The 14,630-nt window shown below is 35.9% G+C and overlaps 1 protein-coding gene across 5 annotated transcripts in view; it reads right to left on the bottom strand.

Annotated features, from left to right (window-relative positions):
* The window catches only part of DNM1L (dynamin 1 like), a 41,898-nt gene that overhangs the window by 6,394 nt on the left and 20,874 nt on the right, over positions 1-14,630 (bottom strand). For 2 of the 5 annotated variants that reach the window (XM_049821556.1, XM_049821557.1), the window contains 12 exons: positions 14,163-14,325; positions 12,110-12,230; positions 11,357-11,488; positions 10,869-11,075; positions 10,543-10,663; positions 9,024-9,179; positions 8,823-8,912; positions 7,739-7,831; positions 6,106-6,162; positions 4,743-4,820; positions 2,355-2,522; positions 1,557-1,666 (listed from right to left, as the gene is read on the bottom strand). In XM_049821556.1, the coding sequence (XP_049677513.1) occupies positions 1,557-1,666; positions 2,355-2,522; positions 4,743-4,820; positions 6,106-6,162; positions 7,739-7,831; positions 8,823-8,912; positions 9,024-9,179; positions 10,543-10,663; positions 10,869-11,075; positions 11,357-11,488; positions 12,110-12,230; positions 14,163-14,325 (1,496 nt within the window). Of the gene's footprint in view, positions 1-1,556; positions 1,667-2,354; positions 2,523-4,357; positions 4,391-4,742; positions 4,821-6,105; positions 6,163-7,738; positions 7,832-8,822; positions 8,913-9,023; positions 9,180-10,542; positions 10,664-10,868; positions 11,076-11,356; positions 11,489-12,109; positions 12,231-14,162; positions 14,326-14,630 lie in introns of those variants that run through there. The other 3 variants (XM_049821558.1, XM_049821559.1, XM_049821560.1) reach the window with 2 other exon arrangements.

The raw sequence follows: 14,630 nt of genomic DNA, 5'->3' as shown, positions 1-14,630 counted from the left end.
TCATCATACTAATGCATACTAAAATCTGGGGATATAAACACAGCATCAAAAATTGAATTAGTGCACGTCAGGTTATTTCAGAGTAACAGTAACTGACAATAAAAATACTGATGGGTGTTCCCAACTGAGAAATAAAACATATTAGTTTAGGCAACCTTGTTGGTGTAATTCTTAGCAGCAGTATTTTGCAACTAGAGTGGACTGGGAGTTGACGTATCATCAGTACTGACTCATTAAGTAGTGACCACATCACTCTTCCAACGTGCCCACAGCCCTACACCTAAATCAAAATAATTTTCATGGGTGATCAAGAATTTTTGTTCATTCTTAGAGTGCTGCAATTGTCACTGAAGAATTAACTTGACAAGGACCATGCAAGTCTAAACAGACAGACCCAAGATCAACACATCTGAACTTTTGGAATCATACTCCCAAGTTTGGCTGGGAATTTTGCCACTACATTCTGCTGCGTTATGATTCTTTACTAGCCAGTTGTGGAAAGACTTCTGGGAAATTATGATGAGACCATATAGATCTATTAGTAGTCAAATAACTCAATTTACATCCTCCTTTCAAACCAATACATTGCAAGTTCTACCAAAGAAGAGGTTAAGAAAGAAGCCTAGAATATTTTGGAAGTCACCTGGCTAAGAGTGAAAGCAACCCAAAACTCAGGTTCAAAGCTGTGTGGGTACAGATACCATCCAAACCATCCAAGTAAGAGCCTGAATTAGTTCTGCAAGTATGATATGGGATGGACATGAGTACTATCTTCAAAAGGTATTTCCTAAAAATATTTCTGAATTAGGTGAGGATGTCCTAATACATCAAATTTATAATACTTGAGATAGCATTTTATTTTTTTCCTTATGTATGCATATTTACTGCAAAGAATGTGAAGGGATTATTTAGAATACACAAGGAGGTAACACTACTAGTACTAACACCGCAGTAAAATTAAGGTAAACAAAGCAATTCCTTGCCATGAAATACTAAAAATTGAGGAGAGTATTAGTTTACTGGATAGAATAAAACTTCTATGACCTCACTAATCTGCTCTAAACTCTGGTTTCCAGACTCCTGTAGTTCCCCCCAAATTTCCCATATTTTATATACGTTAGGTCTTTCCTCAAAAACTTAAGCAAAGCTAAGTTTTACATCATTCTTCACTTAAAAAAAAAAAAAAGTACAACAATTTTTAAGCAAAACTTTAAAGGCATTTTCCATAGTGGCACACAGCTGAAACATTACTTTTATGCTATTTCCATCCTTATAGCTAAGTACTAGAAAACTTAGCTGCAGTAGTTCCTATTCCACCTTCCTGTTTGAAATAGGAGGAAATAGTCCATTAAAGAAAACAAGTGCTTCTTCAGGCTTCTTAATTCTGTGAAGGGTCAAGTTTTACTGTTGCTGCCCCTTCTAAAAAGAAAAAAAATAATTTTTTTCTTTCTGCTTACAAACATAAGAACATGATAAACTAACAAGATTATATACATGACTCTTGAGATACCACAACATTTGTATGCCTTAAGTATTTCTAGGAAGTTTTGTTTTACCTGTCCTGAATGTTCTTCCTGACAATAAGGAAGTAAGATTTAATAAGTCGTTCAATCACTTCACAATCTCGTTGCTCACGGGCAGAAAGTTTGCGTGCAACAGGTACAGGCTATGTAAAAAAATAGAAACCACAGTTTACCAACTCTGCTCATTTGCATAAGTAAATAAAACACAAACTGTGCAGTCTAAAATAAACTATTGCTCTTTTAGTCTGATAGTTTGATAGATGTAACTATTCGTGCAACAAACCTCTTAAGTCTTCAGAAATAAAATTAGAGACATGTCAAAATCCAGATCTGTGAAACAAAGGTCAGAGGGCACCACTAATTTATTTTTTTTTAAAAGCTCACTAAAAGAACTAAGCTCTCCAAACACTTAAAGGATCTCCAATCTATTTTTAACTTAAGTGTTTTTTTTAATGATTCTTTTCCTCTAATATAAAAATGCCAACTTCAGCAAAAAAGAGCAGGAATTTGAGTTGAGACATGAACTGAGGTTGTTTCTCTACAAAGAGCTATCTAGACAAGGAGTGCATTTGCACAGAAATTTGTGAAAGGAAGCCAGTTAGCCCATATCATATGCTGAAACTGGAGCGGGGGGAAGGATGAAAGACTGGGCAAGCAGGAAAGCAGAAGAGACTGGCTAGAGCTCCCTGTCCCTATAGTTGAATCTATTTACAAAGATACCATACATTAGTAGCAAAATTACAAGATCTGGATATAATCAAAATTACAACATTCAGATGTTTTTCCTGAGCCCAAACTACAAAGAGGAGGTATTTGTCTTTCATGACTCACCACATCTAATAGGTTTACAGCATGTCCTTTTTGAGGACTAGCCGGTAGAGCTGCAGGTGGCTTGGATTTTTCCTCTGCTGATACCTCTTCCACTTTTGAAGGTTTCAGCATTCCTCTCCAGACGCCTGTTCCAGGCTCCTGAGACATATCTCCCGCTCCAGGAGCAGCCTGCACAAACAGCACAATGAAGAAACGTTGGAGAGTTAGAATTTAGGCATTGCAAAGTAGTGTCTGATCAAATCTACTATTACTGAGCTATAGGTAAGACTCACTAAAAATTAGATTTTCATATGTATATTCCCTTCATTCTATTCTTCACATTCCCCACCTTTGTTCTCCCTTTGCTGCTTACAGCTGACACAAAGTACCAGTAAAATGAAAGCTTTTAAAACTCATATTCTTCCTAATGATGGTACGAAGATGCCTCACATAGAGAAGCTCCCCAGCATTTTAAGGGTCTACAAATCACTTCTGAAATATGGAATGGTCTTTCTAAATCATTTTGCTTTTACCACTTTTACCATACATCCTTGGAGCAATACAACCTATAATATCAGGGTCATTCTGAAAGTGTGTTTTGAAGATTACCACAGCTCTTGGAAGGCTTGAATTTAAATTCTTTGGTATTTTATTTAAATATAAACTGAAGTGTCTTACAATAACCGCTAAAAAATATGCACATTTATGTTTCCAGGTACCACAGATATGAACATATTTGTGCTGCCAGACCTCAATTTACAGAAGGCTTTTTTTGTACCAAATCAAAAGAAATTAAAAATCTCCATCCTCTGGAAGTGAAGATCAGAGTTTCTGGAAGTTCCAGACAAAGAATGACTCACTGATCTCCTGAGAAAAGGACATAACACGCAACTCAAACATTAGGAATCACTGGACAAAAGAAATATTAGTAGATGGTATCCACCACATGTTAAATTCATATTGAAAAACAAACAGTTTATTTTGATGTGGAACAGTGGTAATTTTTATTTTGTACCTTTTCATGAAAAAAACATTCAAGGTCATTCAAGGCTCTGAACTACTACTACTTATGTCTTGTTTCAGATATAGGAGGAAATAAGCTAAACTTATTTGTTGTGTTTACAATTAAAACACCACAGGCTGATCCTGAGTCTAAAAAAAAAATGAGAAAAAGCACAGCAAACAGAATACTAACAGTTGCATACTAGGAGGAAACCCTGCTAAACTGTGCACATCAGAACTTTTATTAAAATTGCACAACTGTTCAGAGATGCTGTAAAAAATACACTGTAAGAATTCAAATCAACCCCTGCTAATAAGAGAGAACCATTGATGAGGAAAGCTCCACTACGTTATTTCTGGTTGCAAGTCAGCTATTCAACATGCAAAAAACCCTATGCCACTCTCATTCAGCTTTACTATGGAACCTGCTCTATCTCCAAAGTAGTTTCAGAAACAGAGCTACATTCTTTCACAAGAAAAAGTGTTGGGTATGTACCACCTAATAAAGGACAGGTTTTGTGGGAAACACAAATTAAACCAAATTTGGCAGCTTCCTGCAGTTAATCTTAAGTCACAACAGTATCCTCACAGTAGCTCTTGATTTCTTTTTAACATTTGCAGCATATCAGAACCTCTAATACTCTGACGAAAATAATTGTTAAAATTCTACTCCTGACTAGATTTTGACTTTGTTCAAGACAGACTGACAGCTTTGCACTAGAAGCTGAATGTGCATATGCAAAAAGCTGAAAGCCTAACTCCTCTTGGTACTACTAATACACAAACTTCTGACTACCCATCTTTTCTGACTCCACGTGAAGGCAATTAACAAAAAAGTCTTTACAATAATAAGCTGTTATTTTAACACAAGAGACAGCACACCTAAAGTGTAAAAAACCACTGCAGAACACATTTCACAAATATAAGTAATCCAAGGACTGAACAATTACGTGAAACAACAAAAAGGAGGTTCAGTTTGAACAAAGCCTATAAGGATTCCCTGCAGGAAGCAGGAAACTCACATTTTTAGCTTATCTTCTGTCCTCCTTCTTTAACTGTCAACACATTAAAAAACATGCAGTTTAACAACCATGCTGAACACTTTTGATTACAATACTGTTGCACCAAACAATCTACTGACTATAGTTTGAGACAAATTATGCTGCATACTTGCACCGCAATATATAGCAACCAAGAGTTCAAACAGAAAGCAGTGACTTTGCCACCTAACGGCACATCTTTACCTGCCACTGCACATACTAATATCAGTAATGCCAAGTAGACTATACTCTGTAGGGCATACTGTGTCAGTGACAGAACACTAAATACAAACTGCTTTCCATACTATCTGCGGTGCACCACAACAGAAATGTGCATGCAGTGCTTATAGGAAAAATCAAGACAGACCTTGCCATCAGCCTCAGCAGAAGCAGCAGTAACAGTCTCCTGGGAGGCAGGTGTCAATGCACCTGGAGCTTTAGTAGACTAAGGAAGGTAAAAAATGCAGGGAGGGGAAAAAAATAAAATAAAATAAAATTCAACTGAAGACCACCAAATCTACCTAGCAAATTTCATACACTTTTACCTACTAGTATCTTTAAAAAAACAGAGATGAAAATATTTTGAATTCACAAGCAGAACAGTAATATAAGCAGGAAAAAAAAAAGAATCTCCAAGACAGTTAAAGAGACTTTTGGCTTATCTGGCCTTCAATTTCATTTCAGCTCCTACACTGATGATATAAATATGAAGTCAATAAAAAGAAGGATCAAAGAGCACTGAAAGCAATCTCTAGATAGCTATCTTAAATTCCCAGTTCCTCCATCAGCTGGCTTCTACTGATTAAAGGCAGTAATACTAGATCCATTCTGGGACTTTGTCTCACTTTTTAAGCTAACAAACTTTATGAACCAATTTCTATCAGCTGTAGTAACTCCTGTTACAACCTGTGAGGAGCTTAAACTGTATTTTGTATATTTGGATTCCAAATATGTCACATAGTATTAAATACCTAACTGTCTAAAATTCCAGCTGATTGTCAGACCATTCATTTCTACAGCCAGCCAATGTTTTCCATGACACTTGGTTCTTCCACCCATGTACTTACTTGTCATTGAACTAATCCCCAAAACCTGGTAAAAGTAAGCAAGCTCCAGAGACAAAATACATGACTGGATTATGATGATCAACTGAAAACTTCACCTCTACGGTCTTCTCCCAAAGAAAGCAAGACTGCAATAAATTGCAGTTTTAAAAGCCATTTGCAAAAAAAAAAAAAAACACAACCAAACAGAAAACAAAAAAAACCCAAACAAACAAACAAAAAAACCAAAACCAAACCAAAACCCAAAAAAGCCACCAAAAAAACTCACCACCAAGTCACTATGTTGGCACACTGAATATTTTAAATCACTTGCGTATCTTTTGAAATCAGTGTGTCGCATGCTTAAATTTATGGCTGAAAGTTCTGACTCCATATTTAACATCTGCAGGTATTTTAAGCCTTACCTCAGATGACATTCAAGTAATAAGGGTAATATTAATGTAAATTTATAGGCAAGTCTTCAGAAATCCCAGATTTAAAACCTGCCAAAAATTGCATCTTTGGAAGAAGACAATAACATTCCACTTCTATCTTATGAAATTGAAAGAAAATAATCAATACCTGGAAGCTCCCAGGACTGTTACTACGGCAGCACACCAAAGTTTCCAATAATTAAAACTGATCAACTTTAAATGAATAAATAAATAAAAATCAACATTTATTTACCTTGTCTCGTGGCCCAGTAGAAAGCAATTCCCGGGCTAACCTGTTACGCCTTTGTTCCTTTAAAAACAATCCAGCAAGACCTCAATTATGTATTACTCTGTATCAACACATATGCAAGATTCACATTTTACAGATGACTTACATTTTAGAGACAAACACTAGTAATTTCATCTCATCCAGTAGCATGTAGTCATGCTATATGATCCTATGAAAGCCTCAATTATTTGGATAAAACTGCTCTGATTACCTGGTCAAAAGTAAATTCTCAGTATAAAAACTTCTGCAAAACTTTTTGCAACACACTCCATAATCAAAACTAGAGCCTTTAAAAAAACAAGATCAAAGCTACAGTTTGGCTCAGCATAGATACCCTACAGGCCTCATTAAGCTTTAAATCTTCGCAGTAATCTAAAAGGATCTGATTCTGTGGCCAGCAGGGTTAACTACCATTAGCCCAAAAGGAAGGAGGCAGAATTCACTTTATAGTGAAACAGAATTTGAAGTAATCAGGACAAACAAAGATCTGATTTTTCTTGAAATTAATAATTGATTGTCCACTGAATAAGGATAAGATATTTTACATGCTTTGTTTCTTCAAAAATTTCAATGTCCTGTTCAGGAAAACATTGGGAAAGAACTAGTTTGTGTAACACATGATAATACAATAAACTCATATGTTCAACTTTACAAAGTCCTAATTTTTGTACTCACAGCAGTTTGCACACACATCGCTTCTGAACTAGGTTCAAGAGCAGTCTACCAAGGCAAATTCAATTGCATACCCAGTCAATACAAAATTTACATATAGAAGAAGGTAAAAGGTTAGACCTACAGAGCAGAAATTTTAACAGAAGCATTTAAAAAGAACGCTACTATGAAAGTATGTGTTGGATAAGCAGGGCAACACAAGAATATTAGTGAGCTCTTAGCCAGATGGATGAAATACTGCAACAAAATCAGATTGCAAGAAAGAATTGAGCAGATCGTTTGCAGAACAACTGCTTCTATAGGATGATGACAGCAACAACTATTATCAATCAAAGCTGGGCTTGAAAAACAGAAAGACTACTGAAATTGTAAAAGGCTTATGGGAGATTGATGGAGAAAGTGTCTTAGGGAGATTGAAGTGTGGTAACACAGGGATTCAAGAACAATGCCAAAAGGAAGCAGAAATTAGAACCTGAATACAGGAAACAATACTTTTATTATCTTTTCATGAATGACAGGAACATTATAGATATTGATACATTCTGTCAGAGACAAAATGCAGTTACTTCAATATTCAAGAGTATTTCACAACTTTCTATCTGAAGTTTCTCTTCCAAAAATTTCATTTCACAGCCAATACTCAATTAGGTGCCCATCTTGTTTTCCAGACAGAAATACAGGCAGAATTGTTTTCAGTGAAATATCAACCACTGTTCCTGAACGTAATATACAATATACATCTAACAAATCAACAGATCAGACAATAAAAGAGTATACACCATATTTGTAATATATCATAATTTTATATTTCAAAATGTAGAACTGTGCTTCAATGAAAGAAATTGAAGCATTTTTGCTTTTACCAATAATTTAGGCTCTCACTTAAAGGAGTCAGAAGACCTTTTAAGAGGCTGTATTTTCTTACCTCTAAGTTGTTATTCATTAAACCACAGGCATCAGCAAAGTCTGGATGTTTGGTATTGATATAAGCTAACTCAATGGCCACTAGATTATGAACCTGCAACGCAATGTCATTCACAGTTAAAAAATTCAGTGAGTAAATCTAATGCTAGTGAAGAGCAATGACCTATAATGCTAGAAAGCATAGTCTAACTGTCCATAGCAAAAGACCATTCTTACTGCCCCAAAGACATTAAAGTTCTGATCCAGAAGGCAAGAAGGGAATTCATTCATTCATTGCAATACATTCAGACCTTCAGCTGTTTTGGATGTTACATCAGTTTAACTTGTTAGCTTCATCAAGCTAACCCCTCTCCAGCAATAAATAAAACTCAGCAATTTAATGAGCGTAAGCTAAATAGTAATGAAGCAAGCTATATAGTCAGCCTTCAGCCACAAGCCATATACAACACTTGAACCAATGAGAGATGGCTCACTATAGAGGATAGTGAGCATACAGAACAATTTTTGCTTTTCACATCAAACATACACAGAGTCAATAACTGAAACACTTTGTTTTCTCCCCAATAAGCAGCCCAAAGCAGACTTCTATATTAAAACATATTTACTCAAAGCTAGAAACTATATTTTTAGTTCTCACTAGCCAAAGGGCATTACAAGCAAAAATCAACATTTTGTGTTGATTTTATCTCCAAAACACACAGAATAAGGACAATTTAATTTTCATCATTGCATCCCATCTACAGTAAATGCACAGCTTCTGTTACAAGGGAGGAAAATATACCTACATCAGAAAGAGTAGGAGATGTTAAATCCAAGTTTTAGTAAAATTCTTCTTGGGAAATTGAAACATAGGGGACAATAAGCTGAAGAGGGTTACCCCCATCTTGTTGGGTTTTATGTACCCATCTTCTAATATAGAAGAAGTTTCAAACTGTAGATACTAAAACCCTAGCTTTTTAACAAATATAAGTTAAGATTCCTTTAATAATTTGGGTTCCTGACATTACAGAGCAAACAGAACCATCAAGAAAGACTCCAGAAAACACACACTTTTTCCAGCAAAACTATAGTAGATGGAAAATTACCATTTCATTTGTGACAGGAAGTCTTCTACGCAAAAGACAGGTTACTACTTCAACTATGGCATCGTGCAATTTAGGAAACCTCAATAATTCCTAAAAAGAAAACAGAAATTTACTGATAAGACTTCCAGAATTTTTTAGGGAAGTTGGGCCGGGAGAGGAGCCCAATAATTAGAAACATAATTCTAAAATATGCATTTTTACCTGTGTACTGTAATTACTACAATGCTGGATAATCCTCTGCATTTCTTCATGAACCAGCTCCACACAGCGCAAGCTAGGTTCTTCTAAACGTTTGATTTGCCTTTTTACCAGCAATTCAAATGAAACTTCAGGAACAAACAAGGCAGGACGGGGTCCCTAGTTCAAAAGGAGGGAAAAAGCTGCTAAATTGTGCATTAAAACAATATGTATTTGTAAGAAGTAGCATCTGATGAAGCCCAGAATAAATCAGGTCACACTGCTCGCACCCAAAAGAACCCTCAGAACAGGTCTTAAAATATGTTACAAGAATATTTAAATATAAAAGCTCTAAAATATAAAGTTATTACCTTTAAGACAAACGGTATGGTAAATAATGATTAACCAGCATCCTTACAGAATCCTGAGGATTTCTAGCCACTAATGTCACTCTAGGCTTACAACTATGAACAATTCTTTTCACATTTGTGGATTCAAGTTTAAATGAAATTTATTAAAAAGGCAAGGACATTCTCTCCTAACTTCAGAGAGAAAAGTTACCATTATTTATTTGACAGTCCTGGGTATACAATTCTTACTGTAAGGCAGGTGGGTTTTCTATTAAGTATAATCATAATACAGTGTCACTGATTTACAGTGTTTTGGGTAATTTCATTTATGACTATACAGACAAATGCTTAGCTACACAGAAAACATTTTTTACTTGAAATTTCCTTTTTTTGAAAATTAAATGAGCTTTAGAAACACAAATATGTGATACGTCACATAAAAACAAGACATCTCTCCTGTTACTAAATGCTGTGTTACATGTTACATTTACAGAAGGATAGGAGCATGCACACAGATCATTGCTGCAGACTACCTAATGCGCTAGAAGTTTGAGTAATTATTGACCATGCACGAACCTGACTGTCTGTCCACACCCAACAGAACAAAATACAAAAGCAGACAGGTGTTTGCCATCCAAAGTCAAACTCTAAGGAGTTAACATTCTATATATTGCAAAATTTAAAAGCAAACTTACTCTGTTAATTCTTAGTAACACAATTCCCATATTCACAAGAAACTGAACCTGTCATGTAAATACTGAACCATTGAAAAGTTGTGTCCCTTATACAGAATTAAAATATCTGAATGTGTTCTAGCCCATACATCTCAGACTGAGTCTTCATAACCAACAGAAGTGCGTAATGCAAAATAAATGCAGAGGCAGTCTTCCATCACCATTTCTGTAATACATAATAGCTTTAGCATAGGGTTGCCAAAGCTGGGCTTGAGCTTTATTTCAGCCTGTAACTAGCAATGAGATGTAAGCATTCACCTTAAACTCATTCCATATAGGATAATGGCTGCAAATTTGGATTCCAATTAAAATGCCAAAAAGCAGGATCCAGCCTCTTCCTATTAAGTCATTCAGCTGAGACCATTAATTCACAGGACTGAAGGAGCACAGATTTGTTGAAACCTTATCTTCGAATCCAATATACAGCAACACTACTTATAAATACAGAAGAACACTCACAGTAGCATTTCTAATGGCAGTCAGAATATCAATTGTGTTAAGGCCACCCAGAGGGTCAACAGATTCTAAAGTTCTTCCAAAGGTCTCATGAAAAATGTAACAGATTCTAGCTCCACCGCATCTGAAAATAAAATAACAACTGAAGCAGCAAACAAGAAAAAAGCTCTCATTGCAAAGATTTTGTACAGTTACTTGGATTCAAACATTTTTGAGTATGTTATGCTCTAGTGTAATACTATTGCTGGCTTTCATTGGCAAGAGCCACTTGAAGATCGACTCAATCTAACTGTTCAGTCAATAGTCTAGAAAAACCATTCGCTACTTACAGCTCCGAAGTCTCTATGTATTTTGCTGTTCCTTCAATAGTGTTACAATATTCTGTGGCAAATTTGGTAATAAGCTGCAATAAAGTGGCACTTTTGTCCTCAACAGGTTCCCCATAGCTGTTTAGCAGAGACTGGTACTGAGCAGCTAAGACATTGATTCTGGTTTTCAGTTCTGGCAAGCAATCCCTGATATGATGCATCAGTAGTCTAAAAATAGAAAACAGTGCCTCATTAGAAGGGAGGAAAAGTTTCAGCTTTATCATCTCCATCAAAACAGAGAAGAGACAGAAAATAATCACCAAAGGAAAATTACGGTAAATTCAGAAACTGAATTTGGAACCAAACAGAGTTTTCCTTAATGTATCACTGTACAGCATCAAAAGAAAAAGGAAAGGTAAAAATAAATGTTTACGCATATTTCTAACACACCAATTTATATCTTAAATATAAAAGCACACATTTATTTTATTTTACATAATATGTAATACCTGTTCAGTGTTCTAGCAAGATACTTGGTTCCGTTTCGATTGGCTAGGGAAGGATACTTCTTTTGAAGAAAACCATACTCATCACGAATGGAATCGGCTACACTCTTCTTATTGTTAATATCCAACTGACTCCTGAAGTTAAAAAAGACAGAGTTACACACTAGTTAATAGATGCAAAGTAAAAATAGTTTACACTTCTGCTTTTAAGGACAGGACATCTAACAGCTGGTTTTTGCTTTACACACATAACTCATCTTCCTTAGACAATAAAGGTTTTTATTTGTTGTTCATGCAGCATAGTCAACAAATCAGTACGGGTAGGAGCTGCTCACAGACTAAGCAACACTTTTATCAAAACTACATGAGATTTGACCTAGCTAATGCAAAAAATAACGTGAACAGTACTATAGCCACATGCAGTTAGCACTAATACATACAAGATCTGTATGGGATCAGTGCTAATGTGAACAGCTGACCAGCAGCATTGCTCAAGCTAGAAAACAGTGGAAAGAAGTGACACTAAAGTTCTTTTAGAAGTGTCCCTACTCCTTTCTAGATTGGCAGTTGGTTGAGTGGAAGAAAAACAGACAGGCTTTTGAAAAGTGAGTAACAAGCTTCTCGCTTGCTTATTCAGAAGTTTATTTCAGCATCAAGTCACCTCATTCTTAAAACCATATTAAAGGTTAAAAAAGCCAAAAGCATTACTTCATATTAACACAGTTTTAAAAATAGCATCAATGTGTCCAGACAGACCTGTTTACTACTCCAATGATGCCAAGTTTTACTGGAATCACTCTTCCCATGAGCACATCCATAGCATCAGTGCCAGCATCCATGAGATCCAGCTTTGTGATAACAGCAAGGGTTCTTCGACCTACCAGAAGGAAAACTCACTCACAGGGATGTTTTGTCTTGATCAAGCTAGCTAAAACTCATCATTCAAAAAGTTCCTCAGACAGCTGCATGAAGTTTAATACTGCAAACCAGCAAAGACTAGCGCAAGAACATGTGGTATTTGTCAATCTGGAGCCCCTTATTAACAGGAGTATAAGAAAGTACTTGGCAGGTACTGCTCTCCACACAGATCTGGTTAAAGAAAAAGGTTTAGGCACCATACAGTTTGAAATTATAGTAATTACTGATTACAGCAAACATTTTTGCATGAGGTTAGAGGCGTTACTAAGCACTTGCAAAGAAGACTAAGTAAGGCAAGGCAGGGAACTCATAAGTGTGAGTGGACTGAACATATTTCTAGCATATATGTAGGATCAGATGTAATGGCAATCTGTTTGGAACTATATTTGAAATACCACTACCCACTGGAGAAACTGCTAATGGAGACAACAAGCCCACTTCCAAGCATAGTGCATCAAATGCATAACTGAAAGCCCCAAGACTGAATGGCTTGAAATCCATCCACTGAAGAAGCTTTAGGGGATTTAATTTTTATTGAATATGTGACTGAATGTTTTCCAAATTAAAACTAAGCTTCATATTAGACACTGTGGAGGAAAAACTGACCTAAATTCATTAAATAGGTAAATATGGCACATCTAAACAGGTAGGCTAACATGTACAGGACTTGTATGGGACCTTAATAATTCCTGGGCTCTTGGGTCTGAAAAAAACACGGTGAGAACTTTTTCTTTAAAATATAACACACTTCTCAAGTCTAAAACTAAACCAGTACCTCAGTGAAATCAGTAGATTCTTCTGTCCTGAAACTTTCAGAATAATGCAAGTCAGAGAGTCTACCTACTTTAGTACTTCAAGTTTTCACTACATACCATTAATCCTACAGAACCTGCAACATGAGTTGCCACTCAGATCTTTAAGGTTTAGAATTTTGGGAAGTGATCCAAAAGTCACAGCTGATCATTTTTACAAGGGTACATTAAAAGGAAAGGGTCTGCTGCCTTGAACCAGGACAATTTGACTGAAAGACTGCCAGAAGAGGTTCTCCCTCAAGGTTACGTGGCTGTGGAACACAGAAAGGCTTAAGGACAGGCCAAAGCAGACTTGTGAAAATTGAAAACAAGCAAGAAATATCACACTCTATGGGAAGAAAAAATTGAGGGTAAAGCATACCAACACCAAATTTTAGCCTAATTTCAGTATACCTATGTTTAGAGTATACTTTTCCATATCCTTTCAAAACACAGTGCCATTAATTAGTCAATGATACTGAGAGGACTTTCTACACACAAGAAGCAGGTACCCAGTAACGTCGGATCTGTTTCAAAGTCATTAGGTAAATATAAAATGATAATCCTCTTTTTAGAGTAAATCAAATCAGTCAGTTCTGTCACATAAATGCAGGGCACCAAAATGGATACTGACAACATATATTAATTAATTTTATTCTTATTAAAAGTCACTAAACTAACAGCTAGACAGTCAATTACTAGCTGCAGGATGGCATATTTTCTCTACTAAAAGAAACAACATTGGACAATAAAGCATGAAGTCATCGTAACAGAGCTCTGTAAAATACTAAAAATCACAAAACATTCTGTAATGCTATTTTGCTGCTCTGGAAACAGAAGCAGCTCCTATGACTACTAAAATAGTTATCCGGCCTGGTTCGTAAGCCAGAAATCTATTAGATATTAATTCATCACGGCATCCTCGGAGTTGCAGAGACTGCAGCAGAGTCTTTAAGCAAATATAGTAATTGTATTTTCTAGGAAATGCAATGACATTTGTTTCTCTTACTATTTTTCGCCCAAATGACTTCATTATTATTTTAGGATTTAATTTTAAAAGAGAAGTTGAATTACAGGATCCAGTTGTTCTTGCTGCTTACCATCTGGATCCACCTCCCGTGCAATTTTAAGTGCTTCTGAAGTGGCCATGTCTGTGTTAGCAGCTGTAACTGCCAGAATAATTGAATTTGGGTTGCTGATGAATTGAAGGATTAGCTCTCTTATTTGAAGTTCAATGTCCTTAGGCTGATCGCCCACAGGCACCTAGAGAAAAAAACAACATAGAACTGTTCAAAATGGTATATTTATGCCGTGTGAGACCACTCATTGAAAGTTCATACCCTATACCATGGTATAAAATAAAGTTTTCCACCCCTTTCCTTCTCCCTTCACAAAAAAACCATGAAAAAACCCAAGACTTTGCAAGGTATAGAAGTCAAAAACACTCTTCTAGAAATAAGAATCAATTCAAATTATTTGATACAGTAGTCAAAAAGACTTGGTATACAAGAACCACCTGCACAACTGGCAGAGTGGGGTATGTACGTGTGCATAGGCAGGGAAAGAAG

The sequence above is a fragment of the Accipiter gentilis genome, chromosome 18, assembly GCF_929443795.1.
Source record: "Accipiter gentilis chromosome 18, bAccGen1.1, whole genome shotgun sequence".
NCBI classification, from domain to species: Eukaryota; Metazoa; Chordata; class Aves; order Accipitriformes; family Accipitridae; genus Astur; species Astur gentilis.
Note: the sequence above shows the minus strand (reverse complement) of the source record. Positions and strands in the feature narration are given on the sequence as shown.